Source organism: Podarcis filfolensis, assembly GCF_964270895.1.
Source record: "Podarcis filfolensis genome assembly, chromosome: 6".
In the NCBI taxonomy this organism is placed as follows: Eukaryota; Metazoa; Chordata; class Lepidosauria; order Squamata; family Lacertidae; genus Podarcis; species Podarcis filfolensis.
In genome coordinates, this window is record NC_139609.1 from 11,524,758 (window position 1) to 11,537,914 (window position 13,157).

At 42.5% G+C, this 13,157-nt stretch overlaps 1 protein-coding gene across 4 annotated transcripts in view; it reads left to right on the top strand.

Annotated features, from left to right (window-relative positions):
• Positions 1-13,157, top strand: part of HMCN1 (hemicentin 1) — a 313,634-nt gene that overhangs the window by 49,217 nt on the left and 251,260 nt on the right. For 3 of the 4 annotated variants that reach the window (XR_014549512.1, XM_083620076.1, XM_083620077.1), the window contains exons 3-4: positions 4,334-4,492; positions 7,408-7,530. Coding sequence is in view for 3 of the 4 variants with exons in the window: in XM_083620076.1 (XP_083476202.1) it covers positions 4,334-4,492; positions 7,408-7,530 (282 nt within the window). In the remaining variant the exon portion in view is untranslated. Of the gene's footprint in view, positions 1-4,333; positions 4,493-6,259; positions 6,328-7,407; positions 7,531-13,157 lie in introns of those variants that run through there. The other variant, XM_083620078.1, reaches the window with a different exon arrangement.

Here is a 13,157-nt window from a genome sequence, read left to right on the forward strand (position 1 = left end):
AACTCTGGTTCAGTTTCCCCTGCAACTCTATCCCAGCCTCAAAACAATAACTGGGGGTTTAATTACAGATTGGTCACAATACCGTCAGGTAAATGATGTGTTTAAGGAGGATAAAAAGAAAATGGGCTTTGAAACGAGAAGATCCAAGCTGGAGATAGAATTGCTGGGTGATAAGAGGAAAATATTATCAAAAATGTATAAATTACTATTAGAATGGCATACTAAAGATGAAGAATTTAAAGAGGTTATGTTACAATGGGCTAAAGATTTTGGTTATAATATTCAATTAAAAACATAGGAAAGGTTATGGAATGAAGGAATTAAATTCACTGCCTGTAGTGCATTAAAAGAAAATGTGATGAAAATGATGCATAGATGGTATCTGACGCCAACTAAGCTTGCTAAAACGTATAAGACAAAAAATAAGGAATGTTGGAAATGCAAAGAAAAGGGAGGGAATTTCTATCATATGTGGTGGACATGCAGTGAGGTAAAAGCTTTCTGGGAAATGATATATAATGAATTAAAGAAAATGTATAAAAATACATTTGTTAAAAAACCAGAAGCATTCCTATTGGGTATAGTAGGTGAGAAAATTCCAAGGAAAGACCAAAAATTGTTTATGGTATGCAACAACGGCAGCAAGGACTCTTTCAGCCCAAGCAAAGCTTGGGTATTAATTCATTTTATCTGAAGAAGTGAATTTCCACATAGCGAGCATTAGGAAAGTGGGACGTTGCATGTAATTAAATTATTGCTATTGACATTCCATTTAACCACACTATGATAAATTATAAAATGAAGCTTAAGGTGTTTTCAGTTTGTTGCTTTTTTCGGTTGGGATTTAATCACATACCAGCAAATTCAGGTTGTACAATTACAGTAGATTTTGTGCTCATACATTATACACACACACCGACTTTTTGCAGGAAGGGAGGTGATGGGGAAATGCACTGGAAAATGTGGCATAGCAATTACTTGAATAAATGAATGTTCAATAAACAGCTGCTGTTGTCTAACTTCCTCACAAACTTTGTGCAAACAAATCATTAGGGATTCTCAATAAACAAGTTGTCTGCAGGCAACCTTTGAGAAGTCATTCAGATCTTTTGCTTGAAGAGCCATTTGTATGGCCTCCCTTCCTCAGAGTTATTGGAAGTTGAGGTGGAGGAGAACAAAAGAAAAACATAGCTTAAAAGAAAAGCACAACAGCCGAACTTTCATGGCGACGAGACAGATTTCTCCCACAGGAAAGGGGGGGGGGTTTGAACATGCTTTTCATTAGCTAAAGAGAAGAAGAATTAATGCCATAATTTAATATTGTAAGAATACCGAAGCAGTGGAACAAATTTGCAAAGGCGGTTTTTGAATGATCTTTGCTGCAGAAGTCAAAGTGACTGAATTTGACAGACCTGTTGAATAAGGTCGTTTAGGGATAACACGCAAGAAGAAAACATGTACTCTGTGTGTCGGGGGGGGGGGGGAGGAGAGCTGACGAGATCATGGCAGAAATCTAGCGTTCCGAAAACCCTGTTTAAGGGAAGAATATATACAAGCCAGTTTGGGATTCCAGATGAACGTGCACTGAATGGGCACACATGCCCTACAGATGTAAGTCAGTTTGGAGTTCAGATTAGGGCATTCTCCTCTGCAGCCCCCGAAAAGCTGCTCTAGGGACATTGGGGGCAGGGACTTTCATGACCGGAGGGGGCTGTATTGCAAGGGACCTCAGTAGAAATTGGGTGGTGACCTTGTTAAAGCAGATCTCCACTGCCACAAAGTTCCTTCAACTGGCTCCAAACAATTCCCCATCCTACTGCTGCCCCCATAGCAGGGGCGGAGGAAGGGGGCGGGGGGCGGCCTGCCCCGAGTGTCATCACTGAAGGGGGGGGTGAAATTCGCCACGTCGCCCTCCCAACCTAGTACTCCGAAAACACCCTAGTACTCTGAAAGCACACCAGTGCAAGTAGATAAATAGGTACCACTGCGGCGGGAAGGTAAACGGCGTTTCCGTGTGCTGCTCTGGTTTTGCCAGAAGCGGCTTAGTCATGTTGGCCACATGACCCAGAAAAACTGTCTGTGGACAAACGCCGGCTCCCTCGGCCTGTAAAGCGAGATGAGCACGCAACCCCAGAGTCGTTCGCGGCTGGACTTAACTGTCAGGGGTCCTTTACCTTTATCTTTTTAATTTGTGTGCAAGGTGCAGTTTTGCTATACTAAATAGGTGAAAGTGAATAAGTTTATAACTGTTAGTCTTAAGTTCTTTTGTCTGTACTTTCTATATACCCTTTTTCTGGGTAACCAGAAAGAGGACACAGCAGAAGGAGCTTTTCAGAAATAAAACATGACATTGTACACAACAGCCAAATTCATGGCAGCACAGTAACTTTTCCAAGGCAATGTTTACATACAGCAACAGGAGACGGATGGACAACAACGCTATTCTGATTTGTCCCCAAAGACAAACAAATACTGCCAGTTCATATGAATTACAGGTTTTGTTTTCCTTTTAAAATTCTCTTTCTCCATTTTCTTTCCATTTGATCTTTTTTTTCCTGCTTAGCCTTCCATTCTAAAGTCAGAAGCTTCATTTTTAAAGAGACTTATTAGCAGATCAGTGCTCTCAGAACAAGTATTTTATGTTTAGCTGACAACTAGTTTTCATATAGTGTTCAAATTTACTTCCTGCTTTTCTAACTCCTCTTCAAGGCAGTTTTAAATAATATTTAAAGGACATAAAGCAACACAACCAACAGAAAACAAAATACAGTGGCAACTGCAGTGACATCATAAATTAAAAATTCTTTTGTAATAAAACTGGCCAAAGATTTGAGAAAACAGAATGGCATTTACCTGGTCCCTAAATCATAAATAAGTAGACACCTGGGGAATATACTTAGTTTTTTTAATATAATTTTTTCTTAAATTTTTACAATTTAGAATATTCATTTCAACAACCTTAAAATATCAACGACTTCCCTTCTTCTCCTTCCATGGTTCATTTTGCATAACGTAAATCCCTGAATATTTTACATAAACTAAACCATGCAGTATTCCATTATTACATCCATCAAAACTTATTTACACTGCTGGATTTATCTTAATGCTGCCAATGTTTCCAAGTATACACAATTTCCTGCCCATATATTCAATAAACATTTTCCAATCTTCTCTAAATGTATGTTCTTCTTGTTCTCGTATTCTATATGTTAGGTCCACAAGCTGTGCATATTCCATCAGCTTAAGTTGCCATTCTTTAGTTAGGACCTCACTCATTTTCCATTTTGGGGGCTAATGAAATACAGCGGTGCCTCGCAAGACGAAATTAATTCGTTCTGCGAGTCTTTTCGTCTTGCGTGGTTTTTCGTCTTGCGAAGCACGGTCCATCGCAACTGCACCTCTTCAAGCGGCTTTAAGAAAAAAGGAAACAAACTCGCAAGACGTTTTTGTCTTGCGAAGCAAGCCCATAGGGAAAATCGTCTTGCGAAGCAGCTCAAAAAAACGAAAAACTCTTTCGTCTTGCGAGTTTTTCGTCTTCCGAGGCATTCGTCTTGCGAGGTACCACTGTACGGGCTGCAGTTGTTGCATACATAAATAACCTTTTTTGTCATCTGGGACTTTCCATCTGAATTCTCTCCAACAAAAAGGACTCTGGTTTCTTTTTATTGCATTCATCAAGATTTGCTTATGTCGGAATCAAGCCTTCAGTCAGAGGAATTGGCCACTCTCCAGGTGCCCGGCTTGGATTCCTTGTTGATCTCCCCCGTCTCGGCTCCCGGCAAGACAAGGCCAGATCTCTATCGGCCGATCCTTCTCAAACGTGAGAAGAACACAACCATCCCTCCCCTGCCATCCCCAGGGAGGGGAGAGAGACAGACAGAAATGTATTTACATGCCTTTATTTCTGTCTTTCCAGCAGTACAGAGAAAACGTGTCTGCACTCTCTTAACACCAACAGCAGAGAGAGAATAACTCCTCCCATGTACTTCTAGTACAGGGTCATGTGACACTCTGAGCTAACATCCGGTGCTCAGTGCACATAATAGACTGTCCCTTGTTCCCACGGTACAGTCCCAAAACATCAACATCCTGTTTGGCTTTCCAGCCATCTGGAGAACTCAGCAGCATTGCTCCTTTTTCGTAACAGCTTATACCGTTGAATGGCTACTTAAGGAGATACTTCACAAAAACAGTAACGTTTTTCATGGTTGACCCCTATATCTACAAATGGGGAGGTTAAATGAATTCAGAATTTTTGTGACTTTTTAAACTTTAGCACTGGTTTTTGTTTTAAAAAGCTTACATTATTTCCCTGTCTCCCGATTATAAACAGGGGGGCGGCGACTGTCCAGAGATGAGCATTGGCGCAATCAAGATTGCTCTAGAAATTTCTCTCCCGGGTTCATTCATCTATGTTTTTACTGATGCGCGATCCAAAGACTACAAGCTGACCCATGAGGTCTTACAGCTGATTCAGCAAAAGCAGTCACAGGTAGGAAACAAATTCCAATTCTGATTATATCAAAACTGCCATTTTTAATTATTGTTGTTATTTTAAGTCTCTTAAAAAAAATAATGAAGTATGTTCCTATTGATTGCGGTCAAATACCATCTTGGATAAAATATGTAAATGACAGTTTGATCCCATGTGGGAGTCAGTTTTATTAGCTTCAGCGGGACTTACTTTTAGGTATGGGATGTGGGTGGCGCTGTGGTCTAAACCATTGAGCCTCTTGGGCTTGCCGATCAGAAGGTCGGTGGTTCGAATCCCCATGATGAGGTGAGCTCCTGTTGCTCTGTCCCAACTCCTGCCAGCCTAGCAGTTCAAAAACACACCAGTGCAAGTAGATAAATAGATACCACTGTGGTGGGAAGGTAAACAGCTTTTCTGTGTGCTCTGGTTTCCGTCACGGTGTCCTGTTGTGCCAGAACGGGTTTAGTCCTGCTGACCACATGACCTGGAAAGCTGTTTGTGGACAAACGCTGGCTCCCTTGGCCTGAAAGCAAGATGAGTGTCACAACCCCATAGTCACCTTTGACTGGACTTAACCATCCAGGGGTCCTTTACCTTTAACTTTTACTTTTAGGTAATTGTGTTTAGGATTGAATTATACAAGTTGGAGGCGACCAGTTTCAACAAATAATAAGTAGGTCCATACAATATTGAGATGGGTAGAAGAAACTATCTCATCACAGGTCATACACAGTTTTATTAATGTGTATGATATTGTAGACAGGTATTAGCAAAATATCAGCTTTCCCTACTATCAGGTGCTGATGTGGTTGCTCGGGAGCAAACAGACAAGACTCCAACATGTCTTTTCCAGACTTTATTATCTGTACAAGCTATTTACAGTGCAGAGCATTGCAAGTCCATGTCTGCTCAGTCGCCAGCAGAATCTGGGAGTGGGTGGTCCTTATATCTTCCCCAGCATAACAGCCGTGTGACCCCCCAACCTTCTCCTCCCCTCTTTGCGCCAAAGACTACTGCGCAGAACGGGCGCTGCCAAAGGGGGACTCGCCTCCCCTCCGCTTTGCTCAGGCTCGGTGTTGAGGCTCTCTCTAGCCTCTTCTGATCCTTGCACCCCCTCCCACTGGAGGTGTGGCTTCCCTCCTCGCCAGAGGAAGAACTACTTCGCAAGATCTTTGGAGGCTCCGTATAACACAACTGCCCTTCCACCTCTCGCCTCTGAGCTGATGGCAGTTCCCTGACACCCACCTTAGCTATCGTTTCCTCCGTTTCTGATGCTCAGGTGTGAATGCCAGTGGTTATGTAGACTACAGGGCATGTTTTCAACTCCTGGTGCCTTGAAATAGACCCCTGTTTGAAATCCTTGAGAGCCATTGTCAATCAGCATAGATGATGCTGAACTAAATAAGCCCCTGGTCTGATTCAGATCAATGCAGTTTCCTATGTGGGTCAACAGGTGCAACAGAGCACAGAAGCTTGCAGACGGGCAGACAATCTGGTGGCAAAACCCCCCAAACTCTAAGGGGACAGGGAGGGGACATCTGAAACAAACCTGAGGAAGACTGATCAGAAAACCACTGATAACAGGCAGTGCCGGATTTACATATGAGCTAAACAAAAAAAACCCTGGATGTACATTTCCAAAATATAAGATAAAAAACAAATAAAATAAAACCTACATACAGCAATGGTGTTTTGTGTTGTGTAGGCTCCTTTGATGTAAGTAATGGGCCCCGTCTGCTAGCCTGCTCCCTAAAATATCACTGGTTTCCTCTTTTCTATATATAGGGTGCCTACATTCTGCATGGACTGGTTGCATGGCAACATATGCAAATGGATTTAGATATCTATTAAAGGTAAAGGGACCCCTGACCATTAGGTCCAGTCGTGGCCGATTCTGGGGTTGCGGCGCTCATCTTGCTTTATTGGCCAAGGGAGTTTCCGGGTCATGTGGCCAGCATGACTAAGCCGCTTCTGGCAAACCAGAGCAGCGCACGGAAACGCCGTTTACCTTCCCGCTGGAGGAGTACCTATTTATCTACTTGCACTTTGACGTGCTTTCGAATTGCTAGGTTGGCAGGAGCAGGGACCGAGCAATGGAAGCTTACCCCGTTGCGGGGATTCGAACCGCCGACCTTCTGATCGGCAAGCCCTAGGCTCTGTGGTTTAACCCACAGCACCTAATAGATACCTATTAGGTCCATAAATTACCATATAGCATATATTCAACAGCTACAATTTGTTGACAAAGGACAGCTGGACATATAAAGGGCCCCATTGCGTTCAGTAGCTTAGGGCCTCATCAAACTTAAATCTGGCTCTGATAACCGGGTTGGGTGGGGAATGTAATGGAGTATCCTGCAGGAGGCACAGCTGACTGGAATACTAAACAGGAACGCTCCGCAAGGTAAAATTTTACTGCAAGTCCCTTTTGCCCCAAAGGGCTAAAGTTCTTGCCTGGTCCCCATCAGCTTGTCCCACCAGCTGTTCTGATTATTGAGCAGGGACAAAACTGCCACTGGAAGGTCTGCAGAACTGAAGTCTGCAGTCGGGTGGGAGAGAAAAAAGCAAATAAGTAACAGCTTCCAATTTTTTACCTCTCTATTTAACTGGAATCTGGCACGTTCAGCAGCTATTTTTGCTTTTTTCAAAAAAAGAGTTATGCTACGACTAATAAAAACTTGTAATTACCCGAGGCACTAATGAATGTTATGAAATAATGTGGCCTATCATTCCTGCTTGCCAATATGGTATTGTTCTTCTGAAAGTTATTACGCTAATTACTTAAGACTGAAAATATTAAATAAAGCGTATCCCTTTAATGACATAATGTATATTTCCTTCACTAATTGATTTCTGATGCTTTGCTTTTTCCATTCTTTTGCGTACGAGGGCTGTTTAAATATCCTTGTTTCTTCCCCCCCCAAACCATATAGGTTGTGTTTGTTCTGACAGGAGACTGTGATGATAGAGGACATATTGGTTACAAGGTCTATGAAGAAATTGCATCAACAAGTTCTGGCCAGGTTTTTCACTTGGACAAAAAGCAAGTTAATGAGGTAGGAATGAGTGGAGTTTAATTTTCATGGCCGTTCTGTGCAGGTATTGATGGGCTGTGAACTTTCATTTAGCGGCCTCAGTTTTGAACTGAACATTTCCTGCTAAATGTTTCATCGATGAAGCTGACCGTAAAGATGAAAAGTGTGGAAGAAGAAACTCAATATTTCTATTCATGTATTTATTACATTTGTATCCTGTCCTTCCTTCAGTGAGTTCGGGATAAAACAGATGGAGCTATTCATTTTATCTTTACAACAACACTATGAGGTAAGTTAGATGCAGAGATTTGCTCAAGGCCATCCAGTCAATTTCATTAGTGAGCAGAGATTTGAACTCAGGTCTTCTTGGCTCAGCTCCCAGCACTCTGTATTTACTGGCTCAATGCAGAAATCTGGATAGATTTTTAGATACTGCTTCCTTCCAGCCACAGGCAAGCATGGCATCTGAACTAGCGTCCCGTGTCACAAACGGTTGTTTAAGAAGTGTCCCTTTATTTAATTTCTGTTCAAAGAGGGTTTGTTAGCTCTGCGAAGCCCAACGGAACAGAGACATACTGTTCTTCAAAAATACCGATCTTGCACAATGCCCAGCTATAAAGTATTGCTTGAGGCCAAAGTAAATGCTGCATGAATAACTCTCCAGTGACTTTAATCGAAACCTTGCAAATAGTTGCTCTGGTGGTGTGGGTAACTGGAGCTGTAGCATGAACAGAGAAGGGGTTTAATCCTCTCAGTCGTACCGTGGATCTCAAATGCCTTGGCTCCTGAACAAACCAGCTCCCGAATGATTGAAACCCGGAAGTGAGTGTTCCGGACGCTCCTGCAGCCAATCAGAAGCTGTGCCTTGGTTTTCGAACGGTCCCAGGAGTCGAATGGACTCCTGGAATGCATTCTGTTCGAGAACCAAGGTACGACTGTACTTTGATTCTTAGCTTCATTATACACTGAAAACACTATTTATTTATTTTTTGAATTTATATGCCGCCCTATACCTGGAGGCCTCAGGGCGGTTCACAGAAAAGATCAACATAAAAACCACAATCAAACAACAACCCAATAATCACCCCCTAAAGAGCCACATTTTAAAAGGGCATAGGATGTAAATTAGATCAACCAAAGGCCTGGTGAAAAAGGAATATTTTTGCCTGGTGCCTAAAGGTGTATAATGAAGGCGCCAGGTGAACTTTCTTGGGGAGAGCATTCCACAGACGGGGAGCCACTGCAGAGAAGGCCCCGTTCTCATGTTGCCACCCTCCGGACCTCTCGAGGAGGAGGCACACGAAGGAGGACCTCAGAAGATGATCTCAGGGTCTGGGTAGGTTCATATGGAAAGAGGCTGTCCCTGATGGTTGCTCAGTTCAGAAAAGTCCACATGCAGAGATGTAGTGGTCAGCCTCCAATGTGGAAGGGATGTTTCTGGTGCACATTTAGCTAACCAGCTTCTCGTGGCTCTTTAGCAGTTCTTTCCTGGCACAGCAACATGCCTGAAACACCGTTTGGGGATTTCTGAATTAGCTCTGCTGATTTGCTTACTCTGAGCAATTGCATTCACAATTGGGCACCGTTCCACCACTTGGGCAGAAGACAGAGTTTCATTTTTGGTTTCCTGTATTAAAGCTATTCCTAAGAAAAGCATGACAAAGGTGTTATGAAGGGACTGTAAACTTGGAACATTTTGGGGGACTTTCAGGTTCCACGTTGTCGCGGCGGACAATAGCTATTTCGCAAGCTCTCATGACTGAATTTGCTGAATCAAAAAAGTCACATGTTGTTAATTTTGGTAATCTAAATCATCTGCCCTAGTCATAAACATTCTCTTGGACTTCCCAATATACACAGTATTCCATCAGCTGCCTTGCGGTATGACTCAGAAAAAAATATGAATATCGTGGGTTTTTTAAAATGGAATTTTGGTTTATGCAGTCAGAGTTTGACTGCTTTATTGTCCCACGCATGTGAACTTTTCGGACATCTTGATCATGAGCTTTTGGATTGCTATTTGTTTTTCTAGTTGTAGATGTGGATATGTTGTACTTGGAAGCATTGTGCCTGTTACAGCAAGTTTTTGTTAAATAAATTGAAACAGGGAATTTACATGACTTGGCCTTCAAGAGGAAGCGTATCTGTATGTGGTAGGTAGGGACTTATAGAGCTTTCTTATTCTGCAGAACATTGACTTTAATATACTTCTAAAAATAGATTCTAATAAATGCTTTTCTCACACAGTGAAGCAATTACCTCCCTCTCGTTAATCAAGTCACAATTGTGTTCAAACACACTGGGTGCTTTGAGGGGTTCGGCAAATCATGGATCTGGAGGTCAAGTGCCAGCTACCACAAAAACCAAATTGTAGTTGTTATGTACTGAAGTTCTCACCCTGGGCCAGCGGGGGATACTGTAGATAGTTTTCACTCAGGTCCGCATATGCAAATAAGGGATTGAAAGTGACGTTCAGTGATTGGATGGTTACAGAAAGTTGTTACTGTTGCGTTGTAGTGGAGCTCCATATAAGCAGGTTGGCTGAACCCTTCAGTTCAGTTCTGTTCTGGCCTGTGAATAAACAAGAGCTGTTTGAAGAATCGCTGTGTCGTCTGATATGTTCACCCACAACTTAACAGTAACCTCATGATGCCCCAGCGTAAAATGGTCAACGCAACACATCTTTATATGACTTTACCGCAGCAAGAGGGAAAACTGTGTCAATGACCAGATGAATTGACTCTATACAATAGATGGAATTCACAATGCTATTTAGGAATGTTCCAACTGATTTTAGGATTCTCAGAGGGCCTGTCCATTCTACACACAAGCTGATTTAATTGTCATTTCCTCTTCCCAAGGCACCCTGGGAATGGTAGTTTGGCATGATGGGGGGGGTGAGGCTAGCTGCCATCTGTAGCATGCATTGACATGTTCTTAGGAGTTTGAATAACTTCTTTAAAATTACACAGCACATTTCTAGGATGTCGGATAGCTATGGGCACAGCACAGAAAGCAAGTCAAGCCCACGCATCATTGTTAGCTCAGTTGGTTGGAGCATTGTGCTGATAACACCAAAGTTGTAGGTTCAATCACCACATGGGACATCTGCATATTCCTGCATTCCAGTGGGTTGGACTAGATGATCCTCAGGGTCCCTTCAAACTCTGCATTTCTATAAGTCTCTGATTCTGTGTGTCTCTTCCCATCCCAGCTCCAAACAAGACTGGCCCCATGTCTATTGTTCTCTTACAACATCATCTCTAGCTGGGGAGGAGGGAACAGAGCACAACACAGAGAGCAAGTCAAGCCCACATATGATTGTTAGCTCAGTTGATTGGAACGTTGTGCTGATAACTCCAAAGTTGTAGGTTCAATCACCACATGGGACATCTGTATTTTTTAGCATACCTTCTGGAAGAAGAGTTTGGATTTCATATCCCGCTTTATCACTACCCTAAGGAGTCTCAAAGCGGCTAACATTCTCCTTTCCCTTCCTCCCCTCAACATATATCTGTGAGGTGAGTGGGGTGAGAGACTTCAGAGAAGTGTGACTAGCCCAAGGTCACCCAGCAGCTGCAGGTGGAGGAGCAGGGAAGCGAACCCAGTTCACCAGATTATGAGACTACCGCTCTTAACCACTACACCACACTAGCATTTCCAGCTAATAGTTTCCATGCCAAAAAATCATTTGTACTCTTTAGTCATGCACAGAGGCAGAGGGCCTTCTCGGTAGTGGCACCCTCCCTGTGGAATGCCCTCCCATCAGATGTCAAGGAAATAAACAAGTACCTGACTACTTGAAGACATCTGAAGGCAGCCCTGTTTAGGGAAACTTTTAATGTTTGATGTTTTATCATGTTTTTAATATTCTGTTGGGAGTTGCCCAGAGTGGCTGGGGAGACCCAGCCAGATGGGCAGAATATAAATAATAAAAATTATTATTATTATTTATTTGACAAACTTGGCCATTAACCAGGAGCTGGCAGTGAGGAGAGACAGTGCTGTGTACTTGACCTTTTGGCAGCTGAGTCTGGATTATTCAAGCAGCTTTAAACTTGGAAGTATTATTGAATAGGTTTTTATTCAGTCTGATTCTGTTCAGAATGGGAATGCAAAATTAACAATGGTGCATCCTTTGTTATGTCATATCCGACACTATGCCATATATAATGATGGCAGCGTAGCTGCTGTTCAACCTTCAAGTCCTGGCAAAGTATTAGGATTGTAAATAATGTTGCATGATTACTTAGGTCCACTAGTTTTAATGGTTTCACTCTGAGTAGAACTTAGTTAGATTAACCCTTAAGTACAACTACAGTGGTACCTTGGTTCTTGAATGGCTTAGTTGTCAAACAAATTGGCTCCCAAGTAAGTGCTCTGGTTTTCGAATGTTTTTTGAAAGCCGAATGTCCGACGCAGCTTCTGTTTGTGTGCAGGAAGGTCTGGAAGCCAACCGGAAGCCACACCTTGGTTTTTGAACAGTTTCGGGAGTCAAACAGACTCCCAGAATGGATTAAGTTTGAGAACCAAGGCACCACTGTAATATGCAAGTTAGCTGTGTTTACTATTAATCATTTTCCAATTCTGTTTGGACACTAGCAATAGTTGTAAGGTTGTAACATGGATTGTGCAAATATCCCCCCTTTTCAAAATCGCTTCAGCTCAGTTGTTTCTCTTTGCAACGTTATTTGGTGATCCAGTCCGATAAAGTCATGTAGTTAATGGGATGACATCATGAGGCTGCATTTAACAGAATGGCATCATCAGTAAATGCAGTCGCAATCAATCACATTTCTTTGTGAGGAGAACGGTGGGTGAGGGCAACATAAAATAAGTAAAAATGACTTTTTGAAAAATGGGGGAAGCATTTTTTTGGCCCTGCCATTTGTTGGTCAAACAGGGTTGTTTTTTTAGCTTTTAATGTGATTGAACACAAACCATAGTAAGAGGAAAGAAAGAAAGAAAGAAAGAAAGAAAGAAAGAAAGAAGAGCACCAGTGATTCTGTTATGCTGACTTCAATCTTTAGATACACCAAATAAGGGCTTGTCCCCACTTCCTCTCCACCCGCTGCTTCTCCCTGTGAAAAACTGCTCTTTAGTGCTCAATTGGAGCAAATGGCAACTTGGGTTTTCTCCAGATTGATGCTTGCTTTGATTTAGCACTAAAGAGTGGGTTTTCCCTGGGAAAGGAGCAGGGAAGGTGTTTTCTAGGCACTGGACAAGCCGAAGTGCGAACAAGCCCTGAGTAGTGCTTATCTGGTGTATTATTGGTTCCCTACAGGTTTTCAAGCACTAGTTTGGTGTGATAAATAACATAGAGATGCAGGCTGAAATCCAGAGGAGTGTGTGCATGAAATTTATGCACCTGGATATCCCCCCAGAGTTTCCTTTTCAGAATGTGCTCCTCCCTAGAACTCTTTAAACCGTTCTGTAAATCTCCCTGAATCCAAAAAACATCTTAGGAACAAGACAGAAGACCTGCATGAAAGGGGCATGGTAGTTTTTTTCCCCTCGAGAAAGCTCTTGTGTGCAATTCCCAAACCGTTTTCCGATTTGAAGGAACTAAAGAACAGCTTGGAAGTTTCTGGAGTTGGGAATGTGTAAAAAGTGCCTTTGGAAAGAAACACCTGGCTAAGGGTGGGGAA